This window comes from Scyliorhinus canicula, chromosome 2, assembly GCF_902713615.1.
Source record: "Scyliorhinus canicula chromosome 2, sScyCan1.1, whole genome shotgun sequence".
NCBI classification, from domain to species: Eukaryota; Metazoa; Chordata; class Chondrichthyes; order Carcharhiniformes; family Scyliorhinidae; genus Scyliorhinus; species Scyliorhinus canicula.
This window is the reverse complement of record NC_052147.1, coordinates 51,087,287-51,107,969: the sequence shown is the minus strand read 5'-3', so window position 1 is coordinate 51,107,969 and position 20,683 is coordinate 51,087,287. Positions and strand designations below refer to the sequence as shown.

General features: G+C 48.0%; 1 protein-coding gene across 1 annotated transcript in view; it reads left to right on the top strand.

Moving 5' to 3' along the window:
- Nucleotides 1-10,301: 10,301 nt before the first annotated feature.
- The window catches only part of LOC119962245 (kinesin-like protein KIF28P), a 125,020-nt gene continuing 114,638 nt past the window's right edge, over nucleotides 10,302-20,683 (top strand). Inside the window, exon 1 of the mRNA XM_038790235.1 lies at nucleotides 10,302-10,489. Coding sequence (XP_038646163.1) covers nucleotides 10,302-10,489 — 188 coding nt within the window. The remainder of the gene's footprint in view (nucleotides 10,490-20,683) is intronic.

The following is a 20,683-nucleotide window of genomic DNA, read 5'->3' as shown; positions in this document are numbered from 1 at the left end:
ACCGGCGGGACCGAGTGGTGTGAACCACTCCGGCATCGGCCTGCCCCAAAGATGCGGAATCCTCCGCACCTTCAGGGGCTAGGCCGGCGCCGGAGTGGTTTGCGCCCCGCCGGCCGGCGTGGAAGGCAGTTGGCGCCATGCCAGCCGGGGCCGAAGGGACTCCGCCGGCCGGCGCGGGTCCATGCATGCGCGGGTGTGTCAGCGGTAGCATGGTGGTTAGCATAAATGCTTCACAGCTCCAGGGTCCCAGTTTCGGTTCCCGGCTGGGTCACTGTCTGTGTGGAGTCTGCACGTCCTCCCCGTGTGTGCGTGGGTTTCCACCGGGTGCTCCGGTTTCCTCCCACAGTCCAAAGATGTGCGTGTTAGGTGGATTGGCCATGCTAAATTGCCCGTAGTGTCCTAAAAAGTAAGGTTGGGGGGGGGGGGGGGGGGTGTTGGGTTACGGGTATAGGGTGGATACGTGGGTTTGAGTAGGGTGATCATTGCTCGGCACAACATCGAGGGCCGAAGGGCCTGTTCTGTGCTGTACTATGTTCTATGTTCTATGTCATCCCCGCGCATGCGCAGGGGGGGTTCACCTACGCTTCGGCCATCATGGAGGCTGACACGGCTGACGCGTAGGAAAAGAGTACCCCTACGGCACAGGCCCGCCCGCGGATCAGTGGGCCCTGATCGCAGGCTAGTCCACCATGGGGGCCACCCTCGGGCCAGATCTCCCCGCGCCCCCCGCAGGACCCCGAAGCCCGTCCGCGCCGCCAGGTCCTGCCGTTAAGGGACATAGTCTAATTTACGCTGGTGGGACTGGCAAAGACTTCGGCACATCACGGGCCGGAGAATTGCCGGGTGGGGGATGCTGCGATTCCCGCCCCCGCCGAATCTCCGGTGCTGGAGAATTCGGCGGCCGGCGAATGCGGGATTCACGACGGCCCCCCCGGCGATTCTCCGACCCGGCAGGGGAGTCAAGAGGGCAAAAAGGGGTCATGAAATATCTTTAGCAAACAGGGTTCAGGAAAATCCCAAAGCCTTTTATTCATAAATAAGGAGGAGGAGGGTAACTAGAGAAAGGGTTGGCCCACTCAAGGACAAAGGGGGAAAGTTATGTGTGGAGTCAGAGAAAATGGGTGAGATTCTTAACGAGTACTTTGCATCGGTATTCACCGAGGAGAGGGACATGACGGTGTTGAGGTTAGGGATAGATGTTTGATTACTCTAAGTCAAGTCGGCATAAGGAGGGAGGATGTGCTGGGTATTCTAAAAGGTATTAAGGTGGACAAGTCTCCAGGTCCGGATGGGATCTATCCCAGGTTACTGAGGGAAGTGAGAGAGGAAATAGCTGGGGCATTAACAGATATCTTTGCAGCATCCTTCAACACGGGTGAGGTACCGGAAGACTGTAGAATTGCTAATGTTGTCCCCTTTTTTAAGAAGGGTAGCAGGGATAATCCAGGTAATTATAGACCAGTGAGCCTGGCGTCAGTGGTAGGGAAGCTGCTGGAGAAGATACTGAGGGATAGGATCTATTCCCATTTGGAAGAAAATGGGCTCATCAGTGATAGGCAACATAGTTTTGTGCAGGGAAGGTCATGTCTTACCAACTTAATAGAATTCTTTGAGGAGGTGACAAAGTTGATTGATGAGGGAAGGGTGCAGATGTCATATACGTGGACTTCAGGAAGGCATTTGATAAAGTTCCCCATGGTAGGCAGATGGAGAAAGTGAAGTCTCATGGGGTCCAGGGTGTACTAGCTAGATGGATGAAGAACTGGCTAGGCAACAGGAGACAGAGAGTAGTAGTGGAAGGGAGTTTCTCAAAATGGAGAACTGTGACCAGTGGTGTTCCATAGGGTTCCTTGCTGGGATCACTGTTGTTTGTGATATACATAAATGATCTGGAGGAAGGTATAGGTGGTCTGATTAGCACGTTTGCAGATTGGTGGAGTAGCAGATAGTGAAGGGGATTGTCAGAGAATACAACAGAATACAGATTAATTGGAGAGTTGGGCGGAGAAATGGCAGATGGAGTTCAATCCGGGCAAATGCGAGGTGATGCATTTTGGAAGATCCAATTGAAGAGCGAACTATATGGTAAATGAAAAAGCCCTGGGGAAAATTGATATGCAGAGAGATCTGGGTGTTCAGGTCCATTGTACCCTGAAAGTGACTGCGCAGGTTGATAGAGTGGTCAAGAAGGCATGCGGCATGCTTTCCTTCATCGGAAGGGGTATTGATTACAAGAGTTGGAAGGTCATGTTACAGTTATATAAGACTTTGGTTCGGCCACATTTGGAATACTGCGTACAGTTCTGGTCGCCACATTACCAAAAGGATGTGGATGCTTTGGCGAGGGTGCAGAGGAGGTTCACCAGGATGTTGCCTGGTATGGAGGGCACTAGCTATGAAGAGAGGTTGAGTAGATTCGGATTATTTTCATTAGAAAGACGGAGGTTGAGGGGGGACCTCATTGATGTCTACAAAATCATGAGAGGTATAGACAGGGTGGATAGCAACAAGCTTTTTCACAGAGTGGGGTACTCAATTACTAGGGGTCACAAGTTCAAGGCGAGAGGGGAAAAGTTTAAGGGAGATATGCGTGGAAAGTTCTTTACGCAGAGGGTGGTGGGTGCCTGGAACGAATTGCTGGCGGAGTTGGTAGAGGCAGGCACGATAGCATCATTTAAGATGTATCTAGACAGATACATGAATGGGCAGGGAGCAGAGGGATAAGATCCTTAGAAAATAGGCGACTATTTTAGATAGAGGATCTGGATCGGCGCAGGCTTGGCGGGCCGAAGGGCTTGTTCCTGTACTGTAATTTTTCTTTGTTCTTTGTATTCACCAGTTTCAATAAAATTCTAAACTCCAATGAGCGTACATGCTCAATCTGGGAGAGATGGTGGTATAGCGGTAAAGTCTCTATTTAATAACCCAGAGACCCAGACTAATTCAGTGAGCTGAGTGAACCTTCTCTGACGTGCTTTTAATGCATTTAAACACTCTTTTCAAATCAGGAGACCAAAACTGCACTTATTACTCCAGATGTGGTCTCAACAAGGCCCTGTACAGCTGCAGTAAAACTCCCATACTTTTATAGTCCATTCTTCTCACAGTAAATGCCAACATTCAATTTGCACAATATTTAGCATCATTTGTGACTCCTCAGTTCATGGTTCTTCCAGCAAGACCTGGACAACACCCAGACTTGGGCTGACAAATGGCAAGAAACACAAATGCCAGGCAATGAACAGCTCCAACAAGAGAGCATCTAACCTTGACATCCAATGGCATTCCATCGCTGAATCCCCCACTATCAACATCCTGGTGGTTACCATTGAGCTCTAGTTAAAATGGACTAGCCATATAAGTACTATGGCTGCAAGAGCAGGTCAGAGGCTAGGAATCCTGTGGCAAATAACCCACTTTCTGACTCTACAAAGCCTGCCCACCACCTACAAGGCACAAGTCAGAGTCTAATGGAATACTCTCCATTTGCCTGGATGAGTGCATCTCTAACAACATTCTCGAGGTTTGACACCATCCAGGACAAAGCAATGCATTTGATTGGTGTTGCACGTTTTACTTGAGTGTAATACGCGTTTATTGGAGTGTATTAACACGCCTCCGTTTAAAGGCCGTGTGCTTAACACTGCTAGGCTCTGTATGTGTATTTTCAGCTCGGGAGTCGCCAGGTGTCGTATAAACACCTCACAAATATTCCAAGGTCAGGTTCAAAGTAATAAAACTATACACCGATTAGTAAGTTCCAACGATCGATATTTATTATACAAATATAATAAATACGCATGCACACGCTAAAGACTAATACCTATTTCTACTATTAAACGACTAAATACTTATCTAAGTGGGAAGCAGCAAGGTCAGGGGACAAGGCCTTTGGTCCTTTCTTAGCTGCACCTTCTGTTCGTTCTTAGAAGAGTACTGTATAAGTTCACGTAGCGAGCGTCGTTTTGGGACTTACTGAACGATGGCTGGTGCTCAACGGCTGGCGATGGAAGGCAGGATCAACGGCTGGAGTCGGAGTCAGGATACAACAGCAGATCTGGGTCGAAGTCAAAGCCGGAGCACGAACAGATCAAGCCGGAGCACGAACAGATCAAGCCGGAGCACGAACAGACAGGACCATGTGTGGGGGTCTATCTTTATAGTGGTCCCCAATGTCCGTGCCTTTTCGGGGCGGGCTTTACCTTCCATGCATTGATTGGATCAATTCTCAATCGATGTCTCACTAATTCCCCAATCTGAGGGTCCCTTCTCGATGGGTGGGGCGGTCTCTAGGGTCTTTTGAGATGGATACTTTTGGTGCCGTTTTGTCTGGGCCTTCACTTAAAGTATCTATTCAAAACCAAATGTTGCTATTGTGTGTGCCCAGATCTGGATTGCCTCATTAATATGCAAAGCGTTTTGCTATTAACACCTTTGGTTGAGATCTTCCACCTGGCCAGAAACTAGTTTTGCTGCGTGCAAAATGCTAATCAGTCTTTGCAGACTGCTTGTCTTGGCTAAACTGCTTTTTCCCTGCAGTCTTAGCAGTTCTCCATTTTGTTAGCCCAGTGTCCATCTTAGATGGCTACATTGGCATCCCATCCACAAACATTTACTTTCTCCACCACCGACACACAGTAGCAGCAGTGTCAACCATCTACAAAATGCACTGCAGGAACTTGCCAAGGCTCTTTAGGCAGCACCTTCCAAACCCATGACGACTCCCATCTAGAAGAACAAGGGCAGCAGACACATGGAAGTTCCCCTCCAAGCCACTGACCATGCTGACATGGAAATATATTGCTGTTCCTTCACTGTCAGTGAGCAAAAATCCTGGAACTCCCTCCCTACACCAGATGGTCTTCAGCTATTCCGAAAGGCAACTCACCACCGTCTTCTCAAGGGCAATTCGGGGTAGGCAACAAAGGCTTGCTCTAGCCAGTGACACCCACATCCTAAGAATGAATTTTTAAAAAAGCCATGCTATTGGTCCCCTACACCATGAGCGCTTATTTTGTGTAGTAACTATTGATGTGTCATCTTTACAAATGCATTTTAGAAATCCAAGTCCCTTCACCCACCTTGCTTGCTACTTTCTCAATGAACTCTAGTACATTAGTTAAGTGCAATTTCTCTGTCACAGATCCATGTTGGGAGCTAGGCCATTTGGGAAATAAATTAACCAACACTTCTTCATGCAAAGGACTGTGGAATATTCTCCCACAAAAAAAAGTAGATGTTAGCTCAATTAATAATGTTAAATCTGAGGTGACTCATTTTTACCCATTCTAAGCATCTTGAGTGCATAGGAACAGGTTTAAGCCATTTAGCCATTCAATTCTGTTCCTCAACAATGGGATATAGGGCTGAATTGTACCTACACTGGAGAGGTCCCACTGTTGGGACACAACGTATGAGTTGACCCTCAGCTGGTGGGTGGTGGGACTCAGGGCGGGCATTTTGTTGGCAATTAACAGGTTGTCGCAGGTTTCTCCATCAGTAGAGATGGTGGTGACCCTCCCAACGTGGGCAAAATATTGGGAAGACTGAAACCATTGTTTTCAGTGACCACACCATGCACCATTCCATCGTTCCCAACTCCATTCCTCTCCCTGGCACCAGTCTGAGGTTGGACAACGTTTCCACAACCTTGGTGTCGCATTTGATCCCGAGGTTTGATTCCAACTTTATATTTGAATCATCACTAAGGTTACTTATTTCCACCTCCCTAACACTCCCTGACTTTTCTCCATCGGAATCTGTCATCCATGACTTTGTTACCTCTTGACTCAGTTGTTCAAATAAACTCCGGACTGTCTTCGGCTCCATAAACCTGGGCGGAAATTTTCCAACTGCTTCCGCCGGCAGGGTTTTCCAGTCCCATCAAAGGCCGTGGGTTTCAGGAGGGTGCGAACAACAGGAAAACCTGTTGACTGGCAGCTACCATAAAACATGTCACAGAAGTGGGTGGAAAATCCTTCTTTGAAGACATCCAAAACTCTGCTGCCCGTATCTTAACTGGCAGCAAGTCCTATTCCATCATCACCCCTATGCTTGTTATATTGGCTCCCAGTCAAGCAACACCCCCCATCCCCCGTGACATATTTTGTGGTGGCGGCCCACTATTGGCCAGGGGCGGGATCTTCTGGTCCTATCGCTGATAACAGGGTTACCCTGGGGAGCCCCCAGTGAGGTGGGGTCACCGTCAGCGGGGCTGGAAGATCCTACTGGCGGGAACGGCCAGAAAACCCCGCTCCTTTACTTTAAAATTCGCATTCTTACTTTCAAATCCTTCCATGATCCTTGCCCCCTCTCTGTCTCTATAATTACCTCCAGCGCCACAGTCCTCCAAGATGGGCGTTATGCTCCAATGCTGGTCTCTTGAGCATTCCCAATTATCATTTCCCCATCGTTGGTCGTGGCGGTGCCTTCAGTTGCCTAGATCCCAAGTTCCAGAATTCCTTCCCTCCACCTGTCTGCCTCGTGATCTCGCTTTCCCCCTTTAAGGCACTCCTTAAAATCTACCTCTTTGCCCAAGAAACTGACCTATAAGTAGGGGCTGGTTTAGCACACTGGGCTAAATCGCTGGCTTTTAAAGCAGACCAAGGCAGGCCAGCAGCACGGTTCAATTCCTGTACCAGCCTCCCTGAACAGGCGCCGGAATGTGGCGACTAGGGGCTTTTCACAGTAACTTCATTTGAAACCTACTTGTGACAATAAGCGATTTTCTTTTCATTTCATACAGTATTCTTATGTGACTCGGTGTCATGTATTTTGTTTAGTAACCTCCTGTGAAGCAACATGGGTCCTTCCATCAGGCTAAAGGGGCAATATAAATATAAGGTGTTGTTATTGTTGTTGGAAGTGGTCCTTAATCGGACCCTTAAGTGACTCAACCGGCCGCCCATCAGTACTAAGCCTCTCTCCATTGATAATATCCCATGGGCGGGATGGCTTGGCGCCCTTCCCAATGTCTTTCAACCCTCCTGCCTCCCAGTCTGTCTCACAGCGCTGCAAAGTTTCAGCCCATAGTTTCTCCCTTTCTCCCCCCTCTGTTCCCCTTAATAGCTTGAGCTTGAAAACGTCAATAAAATCACCCCTTCAACTTTTAAGTTGTAAGGAACCTGACCAAAGGTTTTGTAATCTCTCTCCTTATTTTAATCCTTGGTCTCTGGTGTTGAATTCTGGTAAATTGATGCTGCACTCCCTCCAGGGATAATATATTTCTTCTTGCTGTGTAGTGCCCGAGTGTTCACAGTACTCTAACCAGAGCTGAATCTTCAACATCTATGTATTCAAGACCTCTGGATATAAAGACCAACCCTCTTAGTGGTCCATCTATATTTTTCAGCTCCAAGAATCTTTGGATCTCCAAAGAGTTATTAAGGGACATGGGCCAAGGCTGGAAGATGGAGTTAGGATACAGATACATCATGGTATCACTAAACGGCAGTTCAAGAGGCTAAAGTACCTCCTCATATTGCTGCGTTCCTATATTGCTACCTTAATAATGCTTGCACTGCTGGTTTAAAGGTAGTGGCGAGCTTATAGTACAACTGTAACCACTGAGATTGTAATGCAGTTAATAAAGTTATGGCCCAGCCTACACAGAAGCAATGAGAATGCCTGGGGGAGCAATTCTCATTCTGTTTATCTCGAGAGAGACAGGTCAAGTTATAAACCTAAATTTATACCATTTACGTTGAGCACCAGTTTACTCACTGCGGGGAGCAGATTTCTTCACTTTGTGCTCGCTTATCATAGAATCATAGAATTTACAATGCAGAAGGAGGTCATTTGGCCCATCGAATCTGCACCGGCTCTTGGAAAGCGCACCCTACTTAAACCCACACCTCCATCCTATCCCCGTAACCCCACCTAACCTTTTTGGACTTTAAGGGCAATTTAGCATGGCCAATCCACCTTACCGGCACATCTTTGGACTGTGGGAGGAAACAGGAGCGCCTGGAGGAAACCCACGAGGAGAACGTGCAGACTCCGCACAAACAGTGACCCAAGCCGGGAATCCAACCTCGGACCCTGGAGCTGTGAAGCAACTGTGCTAACCACTGTGCCACCGTGCTTAGGCCATGTCTCTGAATTCTCTGAGTTTACACTACAGCTGCTGTAATTTGAATCATGGGATCATAGTAAGCTTACTACACAGAAAGAGGCCACTTGGTCCATTGTGTCTGTGCTAGCCCTAGAACGAACCACCCAGCCTAATCCTACTTTCCAGAATTTGGCACACAGCCCTGCAGATTACGGCAGTTCAGGTACACAGCCAGACACCTTTTAAATGATTTGAGGGTTTCTGCCTCTACTACCCATTCTGGCAGCTGGTCCCAAACCCCCACAATACTTGGGACGGGAAAAGCAAATCCCTCATCTCCCTTCCAATCCTTCCACCAATTACTTGAAAGCTCTGCTTCCTAGTCGCTGTTGTCAAACCTCAAGTAAGTAGGTGCTTCCCATCCACTCTATCCAGACCCCTCACAATTTTGTACATCTCCTGTCTCAACAGCCGATCGGTGGGCCCCGATCGTGGGCCAGGCTACCGTGGGGGCACCCCCTGGGGCCAGATCTCCCTGCGCCCCCCCCAGGACCCCGGAGCCCGCCCACGTCACCAGGTACCGCCGGTAAGGGACCTAGTCTGATCCACGCCGGCGGGACTGGCAAAAAAACGGCGGGACTTCGGCCCATCGTGGGCCGGAGACTTCGGGCAGCCCCGGGGCCCATTGAGTCGCGCCGGTCCCCGCCATTCTCTGGGGTGAGCGGCGCGACTCACGCCAACCCCCGGCAATTCTCCGACCCGGCGGGGGGTTGGAAAATCCCGCCCCTCATGGGTCAAATGAAGCTTCTTAAACAAACATTTTAAAATGTGGGATAAAAGTGTGGTTTCACTTTCGCTAAAAATTAGATTTGAAAGTTTGAACTTTAGATCAAGAGAGTCTGTTACTTCAATCAAAGCACAATGAGGAAATAAATGAAACTGTAAAAGATTCTCAGATACTTCAAACAATTGTAAAAGTCTCAATGTTATCAATGTTTTAATATTATACACCACTTCATATATATATGTGGACAGGTGCGTTTTATACTGTATCATGAACCACACAGTGGTTAGCATTGCTGCCTCACAGCGCCAGGGACCCGGGTTCGATTCCGATCTCGGGTGACTGTGTGGAGTTTGTACTTTCTCTCCGTGAGTTTCCTCTGGCTGCTCCGGTTTCTTCCCATAGTCCAAAGATACGCAGGTGAGGTGGATTGGTCGTGCTAAATTTCTCCTTAGGGTGGGGTTGCAGGAATAATAATAATCTTTAGTAGTGTCACAAGTAGGCTTACATTAACACTGCAATGAAGTTACCGTGAAAAGCCCCTAGTCGCCACATTCCGGCGCCTGTTCGGGTACACTGAGGGAGAATTCAGAATGTCCAATTCACCTAACAGCACGTCTTTCGGAACTCTGTGGGAGGAAACTGGAGCATCCGGAGGAAACTCACGCAATCACTGGGAGAACGTGCAGATTCCGCACAGAGAGTAACCCAAACTGGGAATCAAACCTGGGTCCCTGGCACTGTGAAGCACAGTGCAAACAACTGTGCTATCGGGGGATTAGGCCTAGTTGGGGTGGTCTTTCAAAGAGTTGGTGCAGACTCGATGGGCCAAATGGCCTCCTTTTGCCCTGTAGGGATTCTATGACACTTGTCCTTGTATCAAGCTGCTGAGCGAGGTTCAGTTTGTACATGTCATTACGATAGCCACCACAAGCTGGTGCTAGAGACAGTATCAATGAAATACATCTGCACCAAAATTTTAAAAGGTTGATGTAAAATGGTTGAAATGGTACACTAAAGTACAGTAGAAGGTTAATTTTGGCAGATGAATGGCTACGATTGGGCGCATATTGTTGCTTACCATTTACTTACTAATTTGCCGCTCTTTGTATTTATTTCTTGATGAAAAAACATGATAGGAAACACACTCATTTAACAGTACAATGCCTTGATTAATGCATGTGACATATTGAGTGCTGCAAACCAGTTGATCCAGCTGGCCTTAATATCTATATGTATTTTATTTTAATAGAATACGAAAATGAATAAAGCAGTATTAATGACAATTTTTCATCTGTCATTTAAATTAATAGAATCTATTATGACCATTAAATCAATGCCAAAGGAAAGAGACTTAGGAACTGAACACAGGGAATGATTAATTGGACAGGATATTTAAAAAGAATAGCATTGTTACTAGGTTTAAAATAAGACATATGATTCCGCTGCAGCATTGTACAGAAGATGCGTCTGCAAGGAGAAGCAGTAATCGTGCAGTGGGGACAGATTATGGAGGAGAAATCTGTACACAACTTTGGCACAAAGCTTCATTGTAAAAAAAAGCCCTTTGAAATTCCTGAAGGTCGGCAGGAACGACTGGACTTTGCAAATTTTAAAAAAGCGATAAATAATTTTGCAACACAAGACATATCGTAACAGGCAGCATTTGAAACAAACACATTTCTTAATTGATTATCCTGGTGGGAAGAGATGTTAAAGTTTATTCTCAGTCGTGCAGCATTTTATGTCCGATGTCAATCATTTTTGTAAGCTGGTTTTCGCATATATTCTCCATGTTATCAAAATGGGAATGTTAAAATTTGCACAGAAAGGTATCAAATGCATTTGCAATGGTAACTGAACAACATCCTGGGAACACAGGTTCGGGTATTGAACTGGTTGGTGGCTGGAGGTTATTATGATTCATCCCTTGTGTCCCAAAGGCATTGGCATTCTGCAAAGTTACAGCTCCATAGGACCAGATAGGCTACAACAAATAAACATTGTTTTCTGGTGTGAGCCTAAACAGTAAATAATGGATAGTTGCTTGACCTTGGAGGACTTCACATCTCAGTCATAGAGTCATAGAGATCTACAGAAAGGCCCTTTGGCCCATCGCGTCTGCTCCGGTCAAAATCAAACACCGCAGTAGTTGCAACCACCTAACCACCTTTGCCCAGTCCTGCACATGCACGTATACACAGACAAAAGGACAACCTGAAAATGACACACTGCAAAAACAATTTAGAATAGTAAAAAGACCATGATGTGACAGATTTTGGGGCAGCTTTAACAATACATTTTACTTAAGAACGCTCAAGGGCCTTGGTACCATTCAAGATGAAGTGGCCCGCTGGATGGGCACCCATTAACATCTGCTCTCTTCATTACCGGCACAGTGTGGCTGCAGCGTGTACCGTTTTCAAGATAGACAGCAGCATCTTGTCAAAGCTTCTTGCACAGAACCTCTGTCACTTAAAAGGTAAAATAGCAGCAAGTGCATTGGAACAGCCAACACCTCCACATTCCCACCAAAATCGCAAAGTATCTTTGCTTGAAAATATATCTCTATTACTTCAACAATAACAAACAGTTATGTAAATGATAAATTGGTTATTATTGTTTCCCACTTTTGCCAGTAAAATGTGCAGACCCGTAGTGTCCTAAAAAGTAAGGTTAAGGGGGGGTTGTTGGGTTATGGGTATAGGGTGGATACGTGAGTTTGAGTAGGGTGATCATTGCTCGGCACAACATCGAGGGCTGAAGGGCCTGTTCTGTGCTGTACTGTTCTAAATTCTAAATGTTGACTTCATCCCTCAGTGTGTATTAAAATCGTTATTTGCACTCAATTGTCTTAAAATTTGGTTTATTTTTAAATTACATTATTTGGTAATACAGAACTTGAGAACTGCTGAAAAAACAGACTTGCTAACGAAGCTTTTGTCTTAAATGCATCAGGACACCTATGCAAGATGAGCCAACAGCAACCGGAACAGCAACTGATATGCATTATGTTGTTAATATTAAAATTTTAGATTATCTTGCATAAGTCTCCGCACCTTTAGGGGCCAAGCCCTCACATTGAGGGGCTAGGCCTGCGCCGGAGTGATCCCCGCTCCGCCGGCTGGCGTGAACGGCCTTTGGCGCTACGCCAGCCGGGGCCGAAAGGATTTCGCCGGCCAGCGTACGTCCGCGCATGCGCCAGAGCGTCAGTGGCTGCTGGCGTCATCCCGGCGCATGCGCAGGGGAGGGGGAATTTTCCGCCTCCGCCATTGTGAAGACCATGGCAAAGACGGAAGAAAAAGAGTGCCCTACGGCACAGGCCCGCCTGCCGATTGGTTGGCCCCGATCGCAGGCCAGGCCACCGTGGGGGCACCTCCTGGGGCCAGATCGCCCCGCGCGCCCCCCCCAGGACCCCGGCGCCCGCCCGCGCCTCCAATCCCGCCAGTCAGGTAGGTGGTTTAATCCACGCCGGTGGGAGAGACTTGTCAGCGGCGGGACTTCGGCCAATCGCGGGCCTGAGAATCGCCGTGGGGGGGCCCGCGACCGGTGCGGCGCGATTCCCACCCCCGCCGAATCTCGAGTGGCGGAGAATTTCGGACACGGTGGGGGCGGGATTGACGCTGGCCCCGGGCGATTCTCCGACCCAGCGGGGGGTTGGAGAATCCCACCCAGGGTTTTTACTACCTATTTCCTGGGCATGTTGCTGAAAGGTCTAAAGACAAAGATAAACATTTGAAAGTATTGAGCATTGAGGCTCATCAATTACAATGATCTAAGAAAACAGCTGAAATAATCTAGGGCAAGAGAAAAGATCCACATTTGCAACAGTCGATTTGTCGCGTAATTATTGCTAATTTTAAAGAAATAGCGACAGAACTAAAATGTGAGAAAAACAGAAAATACTAGACAACCTCAGCAGGTCTGGCACTATCTGTGGAGAGAGAAGGGAGCTAATGTTTCGCGTCTAGATGACTCTTTGTCAAGACTCGAGAGAACTGGAATTAGGATGAGCTTTATACTGTTGCAGGGGTAAGGGGCTGCTTGGAGCTGTGGGGCTCGATAGAGGGCCAGCTATAGGTGGAGATTGACAAAGATGTTGCGGACAAAAAGACAAAGGGAACGTAAATGGTGGTGATCAAGGCTAAGAAGGATGCTGATATTGGCACATTAAGGGACCGGAATGTGTTAACGGCAGAACAAGGGTAATCAGTGTAGGAAAGGATAACTTGGAATAGGTATCAGATGGCTTAATGGGGTGGGGTGGTGGTGGTGGGGGGGGGGAGGTGACAATGATGAGAGAAAAACGGATCGATGGAAGAAATGAAAATAAATTGATAGAAATTGATAGCTTTGACATCGAGGCAGAGCATCAGGGGAGGGCCTTCAGACAAAGAAAATCACATTTGGCTTTGATTTGCAGCAGTTTATAAACTCACGTGCAGCCATTTTGTTTCTGAAACATGGAAATAACAATGTAGAAAATTAATTCTGAGGAAAATATTTCCAAAACATGTTGTGAAATATGTAGTGTTTGTGTGCTTTCACTTTTCAGTTATGTTCCAATCATGTGATTGCCCCCAAATAAACAGCTAAACTCCCTCTTAAACATTCATGAGAAGTATTGGTGTATACCTGTGTAGAGCAACATGTAAACTGATAGCGAATGTGTTAAAGGGCCCAGCTTCATGCAGCATTATTAGAGCTCTTTGACTGTAGTGATCAGATGACATGAATACTGAAAACTGGAACCATCTTGCTGAGAGTGACAACTCTGAAAGCATGATCTCCACACACACAGTCTGTCTCTCAAAGCCTTCGGGTTCTGGGTGGCCGGTTATTCAGCTTTTGGACACCTATATAAATGTCATTCTGGAAAAAGAATTTTTGCAAGTTAACAAAATACCTAATATAATTCAATAATTATATGTGTACCATTACGTCAGTATTGTGTAATTATATTTATTTCTGGTCGAATTAGATTTTTTAATAATGAAACGTAAAAGAACAAAGCATGGCCAGAATCTCCAGTTCTCAGTGGGTATCTTGCTTGCTGCCTGAAAAAGCAATGATATGTACCCGTGCTAACACTGAGGGAGAAATCCACTGTATCTTCTTCCCATCAGACAGCTAAATGGGCAGTAGGGCTTTCCTTCCAATTGAGGACCTCATGATACGCCATCTGCCTGCCAAGAACCGGTGGCCAATGAGGAGCTAGTAGCTCTTGTAATTGGCAGCAGCATAGAGGAGGCTGTGGCTGCTGCCAGAAAAACACCCTCCAGGGGGCCAGCAGCAAGGGTAGGGATGTCAGCAGCCGCCCTGTTGCCCAATGCCCATGTGCTTGATTATGCACAGATTAGTACAGACTGGAGAATCCCGGCCCATGTTTCTCGATCGTAATAAAGAGTCACATTTCCTAACTGTGTCCATGTTAAAGTAGATAGTCGCTACCCGCGATATCGGTGGTGAGGTCCTCTCGAGAACCGGAAAGGCGAGGCCCTCACGATTTGCGAGTATCACACCCACAAGGGATGTGAACCATATTTTATCACGTTTGAATTCATTTCAATGTACTTAGTACCACCTTCCCCCCCCATCAAATGATCTGCCTCACAGACTACTGAAACCTCATCCGCATGATGTTATATCGGCAATGTTTAAAACAGGTTGGACCAGGCATGAGGTAGTTGAGGGGATCCCTCTGGGGCACAGAGGCAAGTATAGCCCTGGGGGGAGGGCAAAGGGGGCATGGCCATGCAGTGCCAGATTGACACTGGCTGTGCCAACCTGGCAGTGCCAACCTTTGCCAGAGCAGTGGCAAGGGTGGATCCTCATGGGAGACCCATGGGTGGAGATGGGGGGTGGGGGGGGGGGGGGGGGTGGGGGGGTGTTGAGGGGAGTGCTTTTATGTGTGGTTGACGGGACGGAGAGTGGACATTGAGGGGGGATGCCGCCAGGAATGTCGGAAGTGGATGCTGGGAATGAATGTCAGTGAGGGGGAGAGTGGAGGAGGTACAGCCACATGTCCCCTGTTATGTGTGCTGAGTGTCATTGCATTGCAGTGCTGCTCCCCAATCTGTGTAGAGCTGGTTCCCAGATCTAAGAGTCCCCGCATTACCAGAGTGACAGCAGAAACCACACCCGCTGAGTTTTCTTTGGCCAAACTGGGGCAGCATTCTCGGGTCCATCGTCCGTGTGTTCAGTGGTGGTGCGACCTGGCCAGCAGTGGGATTCTCTGTTCTCACCACCTGCCAATGGGATTTCTCATTGCAGCCACCCCACGCCACCGGGAAACCCGTGGGCGTGGGTGCGCCACTGGCGCAACGGAGAATCCCGCCGGTGGAGAATCCCACCCCTGGTCTGTGAAATTGGAGTGTCCCACGCCAGTTTTCTGGGTGAGCCTGACGCTTTGCTGAGTTCTGGTACAATTCTGCCACAGTATCCAATAAACCGATACTATTAGAAAAGACTATGGGCTGGATTCTTCGTTTCTGTTTCTGCGACCGGTGAGGGGCTAGCAGCTGCACCACATAAAACTCCCGGCTCCCACGATATAAATGGATGGAGAATGGATGGGCCCGTGGCCGTGCATGTGCATGCCGACGACCTGCAGCGGTTGTGCTGTAAAGCATGGCACCTGCCGTGAGTGAACTTGCCAGATAGTGCTCCCTCCTGACCAGCCCTGACCTGTACCCCTCCAGCCCTCGCGAAGCCCCCCCCCCCCCCTCCCCCCCGGCCAGCAGGATGCCACCCGTCCGTCTGTGGCGGTGCTGGACACAATCTACAGCCGCCAGGCCAGGTTCCCGACTGCCGCGACCACACCTCAACCACGTGGTCAAGAACTCGGCCCTTCGGGGGAGGAGCATCGATGTGGGCCTCCAGGTGGCACGCTAAGGCCGTCCCAACAGCGGGCAGCACGCAACGCCATGACGCCATTTCGGAGGGGGCGGAGCACACAAACCTGCGTCAAACAGGTGCCGCCCCCGATTTCAGCGTCAAATGGGATTCTCCGCCCGATTACGATATCGGGGTTGGGGAACGGAGAAGCCCACCCGATTTGTCAGAAATGAATGTAATTTGCTGAAAACCAATCTGTCAAGGTTTAGTGATTTGGTACAAAGAGTCATATAAACAAATCAATAAAGAATGTTCAAAAATATTTTATGTCACTTTAAAATTTGACTAAATAAAAATGTGAATAACTAGACAGCCACTTACTTCCTGCTAATCTGATAGCCCATCCAACGTGTTTTAAATTCATGCTACCTCCAAATCTCTCTGTAAATGGTGCAGGCAAATGATCAGCCTCCGTTCATCAACCATGGACAGACTTCCCAGGGTAGTTTTCATATGCTCAATATCTTGAAATGCATTCTGCCCATGCCCCCCCCCCCCCCCCCCCCTCCAAATAAAAATATAATTTGTTGATCTGGGAAATACCCTCAACCATTTAAAATATTAAATTTACATTTAGCTCCTTGTGAGTGTCAGTGGCAAATTGGGAACATTACTAACTCGGCAGCCAAATGCCATCCGGTACAGACAGAATAAATATAAAGATTAGCTGTTTCTTATCTTGTATTGATTTTTTATAGATAGGTACAAACGTGTATTGGATTATTAGGATAAATTCCGCCATTTTAAGGTTACATCAGTATTTTAATTCTGGTGAATACTGGATATTAAAAAGTCAGATTGGACTGGCTGCCTCCATGTATTTACATTGGGAACAATCCTCTTGGTTGTTATGGCAGCGACCGTTGGTATTCATGTCGGGAAGGTTGTATTTGAGACACTAGAGGGACAAATTTCGTCACTGTTTACAGCACATCAGCTTGGCATAAAGGGCACGGGAAAGATGTTTGACAGGAAAACAGATGTTTCCTCCTGATTTTCGTATCCACCTGTGCTCCTTATGCATCCCATGGCGCTCCTGATTGGGACCTAACAGCACAATGAGCAGCAGTTTCCAGATTCCAGGTTACATACCTGGGCAGCACGGTAGCATGGTGGTTAGCATAAATGCTTCACAGCTCGAGGGTCCCAGGTTCGGTTCCCGGCTGGGTCACTGTCTGTGCGGAGTCTGCACGTCCTCCCCGTGTGTGCGTGGGTTTCCTCCGGGTGCTCCGGTTTCCTCCCACAGTCCAAAGATGTGCGGGTTAGGTGGATTGGCCATGCTAAATTGCCCATAGTGTCCTAAAAAGTAAGGCTAAGAGGGTTTGTTGGGTTACGGGTATAGGGTGGATACGTGGGTTTGAGTAGGGTGATCATTGCTCGGCACAACATCGAGGGCCGAAGGGCCTGTTCTGTGCTGTACTGTTCTATGTTCTATACTCCGAGTCTACTCAGGATACTTTAGACCATTTATAAATAACTATGAAGGTCAACTGGTGCAGGCAAAGGTGACGGGTCCCAGAAGAAAACTGACGGACAGAGACGGTGAAGAGATTGGACAAACTGGAGAGAGTGCAGTGAGTCTGGAGAGAATGGGGAGAGCAAAGAGATTTAAAGGAACGGACAGAGTGAAGAGACGGAGAGGGCGGAGAGAGTGGAGCAGCCAAAGAGAGTGGAGAACGCGGAGAGTCTGCAGACAGTGCAGAGAGTGAAGAGAGTCGAGAGAATGGAGAAAATAAAGAAAGGATGTAGAGGCTTTAGAGAGGGTGCAGAAGAGAGGGTGCAGAAGAGATTTACCAGGATGTTACCTGGCATGGAGGGGATTAGCTATGAGAAGAGGTTGAATAAACTCTGTTTGTTCTCACTGGAACTACGGAGATTGGGGGGGGCGACCTGATAGAGGTGTACAAAATTATGAGGGGCGTAGACAGAGTGGATAGTCAGAGACTTTTTCCCAGGGTAGAGGGGTCATTTATTGGGGGGGGGGGGGGGGGCAGAGGTTTAAGGTGCGAGGGGCAAGGTTTAGAGGAGATGTACGAGGCAAGTTTTTAACACAGAGGGTAGAGGTGCCTGGAACTCGCTGCGGGGGGAGGTGGTGGAAGCAGGGATGATAGTGACGTTTAAGGGGCATCTTGACAAATACATGAATAGGATGGGAATAGAGGGATACGCACCCCGGAAGTGTAGAAGATTTTAGTTTAGACGGGCAGCATGGTCGGCGCAGGCTTGGAGGACCGAAGCACCTGTTCCTGTGTTGTACTTTTCTTTGTTCTTTGATTCTTTGTTCTTGGAGAGGGTGAAGTGAGTGGAGGGAATGGAGAAAGTGGAAAAGGTGAAGAGAACGGAGAAAGTTGAGAGGACAGAGAGAGCAGAGAGAGTGGAAAGAGTAAAGAGAGCGGAGAGAATTAAGAGAATGGAAAGAGTGGAGAGAGTGGAGAGAATGGAGAGAGTGAAGAGAGTGAAGCAAGTGGAGAGTGAAGAGAGTGGAGGGGTTGAAGAGGGTGGAAATATTGGAGAGTGAAGAGAATGAATAGAGTGGAGAGAGTGAAGAGAGCAGAAAGAGCAAAGACAGCAGAGGGAGTGGAGAGAGCAGAGATAATGGACAGATTTGAGAGAGTGAAGAGAGCGGAGAGAGTGAAGAGAGCGGAGAGAGAAAAGAGAGCAGAGGGAGCAGAGAAAGAGAAGAGAGAATGGACAGAGTTGAGAAAATGAAGAGAGTGGAGAGAGTGAAGAGAGTGAGGTGGTACAGTAGAACACTGGTTAGCACTGCTGCCTCCTTCTGCACTGTAAGGATTTTATGGATTCTATGGAGTGGAGAGAGTAGAAAGCGTAGAGGGAGTGGAGAGATTGAAGAGAGCATTGGAGAGAGCGGAGAGAGCTCAGATATTGAAGAGAGTGAAGAGGATGAGAGGATTGAGAGAGTGGAGAGCATGGAGAGGGTAGAGGGGTGGAGAGGGTGAATAGAGTGAAGAGGGTGGAGAGAGTTCAGTTTTTGAAGAGGGTGGAGAGACTGACATAGCTGGAGGGAGTTCATATATGGAGAGAGTGAAGAGGGTGGAGAACGTGGAAAAGGTGGAGAGACTGGAGAGAGTAAAGAGTATGAGGAGAGTGGAGAGGGTGAAGAGAACGGAGAGAGTGGAGAAGGTGGGGAGAGCAGAGAGAGTGAAAAGATTGGAGAGAATGGGGAAAGTGATGTGAGTGGGGCAGTATGGTGGCATAATGGTTAGCATAGAACATAGAACATTACAGCGCAGTACAGACCCTTCGGCCCTCGATGTTGCACCGACCCGTGAAACCACTCTAAAACCCATCAACACTATTCCCTTATCATCCATATGTCTATCCAATGACCATTTGAATGCCCTTAGTGTTGGCGAGTCCACTACTGTTGCAGGCAGGGCATTCCACGCCCTTGCTACTCTCTGAGTCAAGAACCTACCTCTGACGTCTATCCTATATCTATCTCCCCTCAATTTAAAGCTATGTACCCTCGTGCTAGACATCACCATCCGAGGAAAAAGGCTCTCATTGTCCACCCTATCGAATCCTCTGATCATCTTGTATGCCTCAATTAAGTCACCTCTTAACCTTCTTCTCTCTAACGAAAACAGCCTCAAGTCCCTCAGCCTTCCCTCAAAAGATCTACCCTCCATACCAGGCAACATTCTGGTAAATCTCCTCTACACCCTTTCCAATGCTTCCACATCCTATAATGCGGCAACCAGAATTGCACGCAATACTCCAAATGCGGCCGCACCAGAGTTTCGTACAGCTGCAACATGACCTCATCGCTCCGAAAATCAATCCCTCTACCAATAAAAGCTAACACGCCGTACGCATTCTTAACAACCCTCTCAACCTGGGTGGCAACTTTCAGGGATCTATGTACATGGACACCGAGATCTCTCTGCTCATCCACACTACCAAGAATCGTACCATTAGCCCAGTACTCTGTCTTCCTGTTATTCCTTCCAAAATTAATCACCTCACACTTTTCTGCATTAAACTCCATTTGCCACCTCTGCCTCCTTCTGCACTGTAGCGATTCTATGGATCTTATGGAAAGAGTGGAGAGATGAGAGATTGAAGAGTGGAGAGAATGGAGAGGGTGGAGAGATTGAAGAGAGTAGAGAGAGTGGAGACGACGAAGAGATTGAAGAGGGTGAAAAGAGTTCAGATATTGAAGAGTAAAGAGAATCCAGAGAGTGAAGAGATTGAAGAGAGTAAAGAACAGGGAAGGAATGGATGGAGTTCAGAGATTGAAGCGGGTAGAGAGAATGGATGGAGTTCAGAGATTAAAAAGGGTAGAGAGAGTGGATGGAGTTCAAAGATTGAAGAGGGTAGAGAGAGTGGATGGAGTTCAAAGATTGAAGAGGGTAGAGAGAATGGATGGAGCTCAGAGATTGAAGAGGGTAGAGAGAGTGGATGGCGTTCAGAGATTGAAGAGATTGGAGAGGGTGGAGCGAGTGGAGAGAGTGCGGAGACTGAAGAGAGTGGAGAGGGCAAAGAGAGTGGAGCGAGTGACGAGGGCAGAGAGCGTGGAGAGAATGTAAAGAATGAAGAGTGTGGAGGAGATGGAGAGATTTGGATAGATTCCTCCATCGTATGTTGCAATCTGAGGAATGCAGCTGACAGCACTTCCTGGTGTTCCCGTGATTGTCACTGCAGCTCGAGCAACTGATTTAGGACTGAGTCCGGAATCTCATCATCTGACTCACACTCAGCAGACTCTTGGCCTCCAATGGACCTCTGAGTGCCAGTCACCTCAGATGTACCCCTGCCTCCATCTACTGTGGATGCTGTGATCCCTGTCCTGCTCTATATCGAGGTCCCACTGAGGTGTGCATGTCTACAATGCAGGAGGCTGTCGGTGAGCACTATAATGGGTCTTCTATGGCGCTGTCCTCTGGCTCCTCATCTGAGGTGTCGTTGGCGCAGGAGCAGAGGACTCT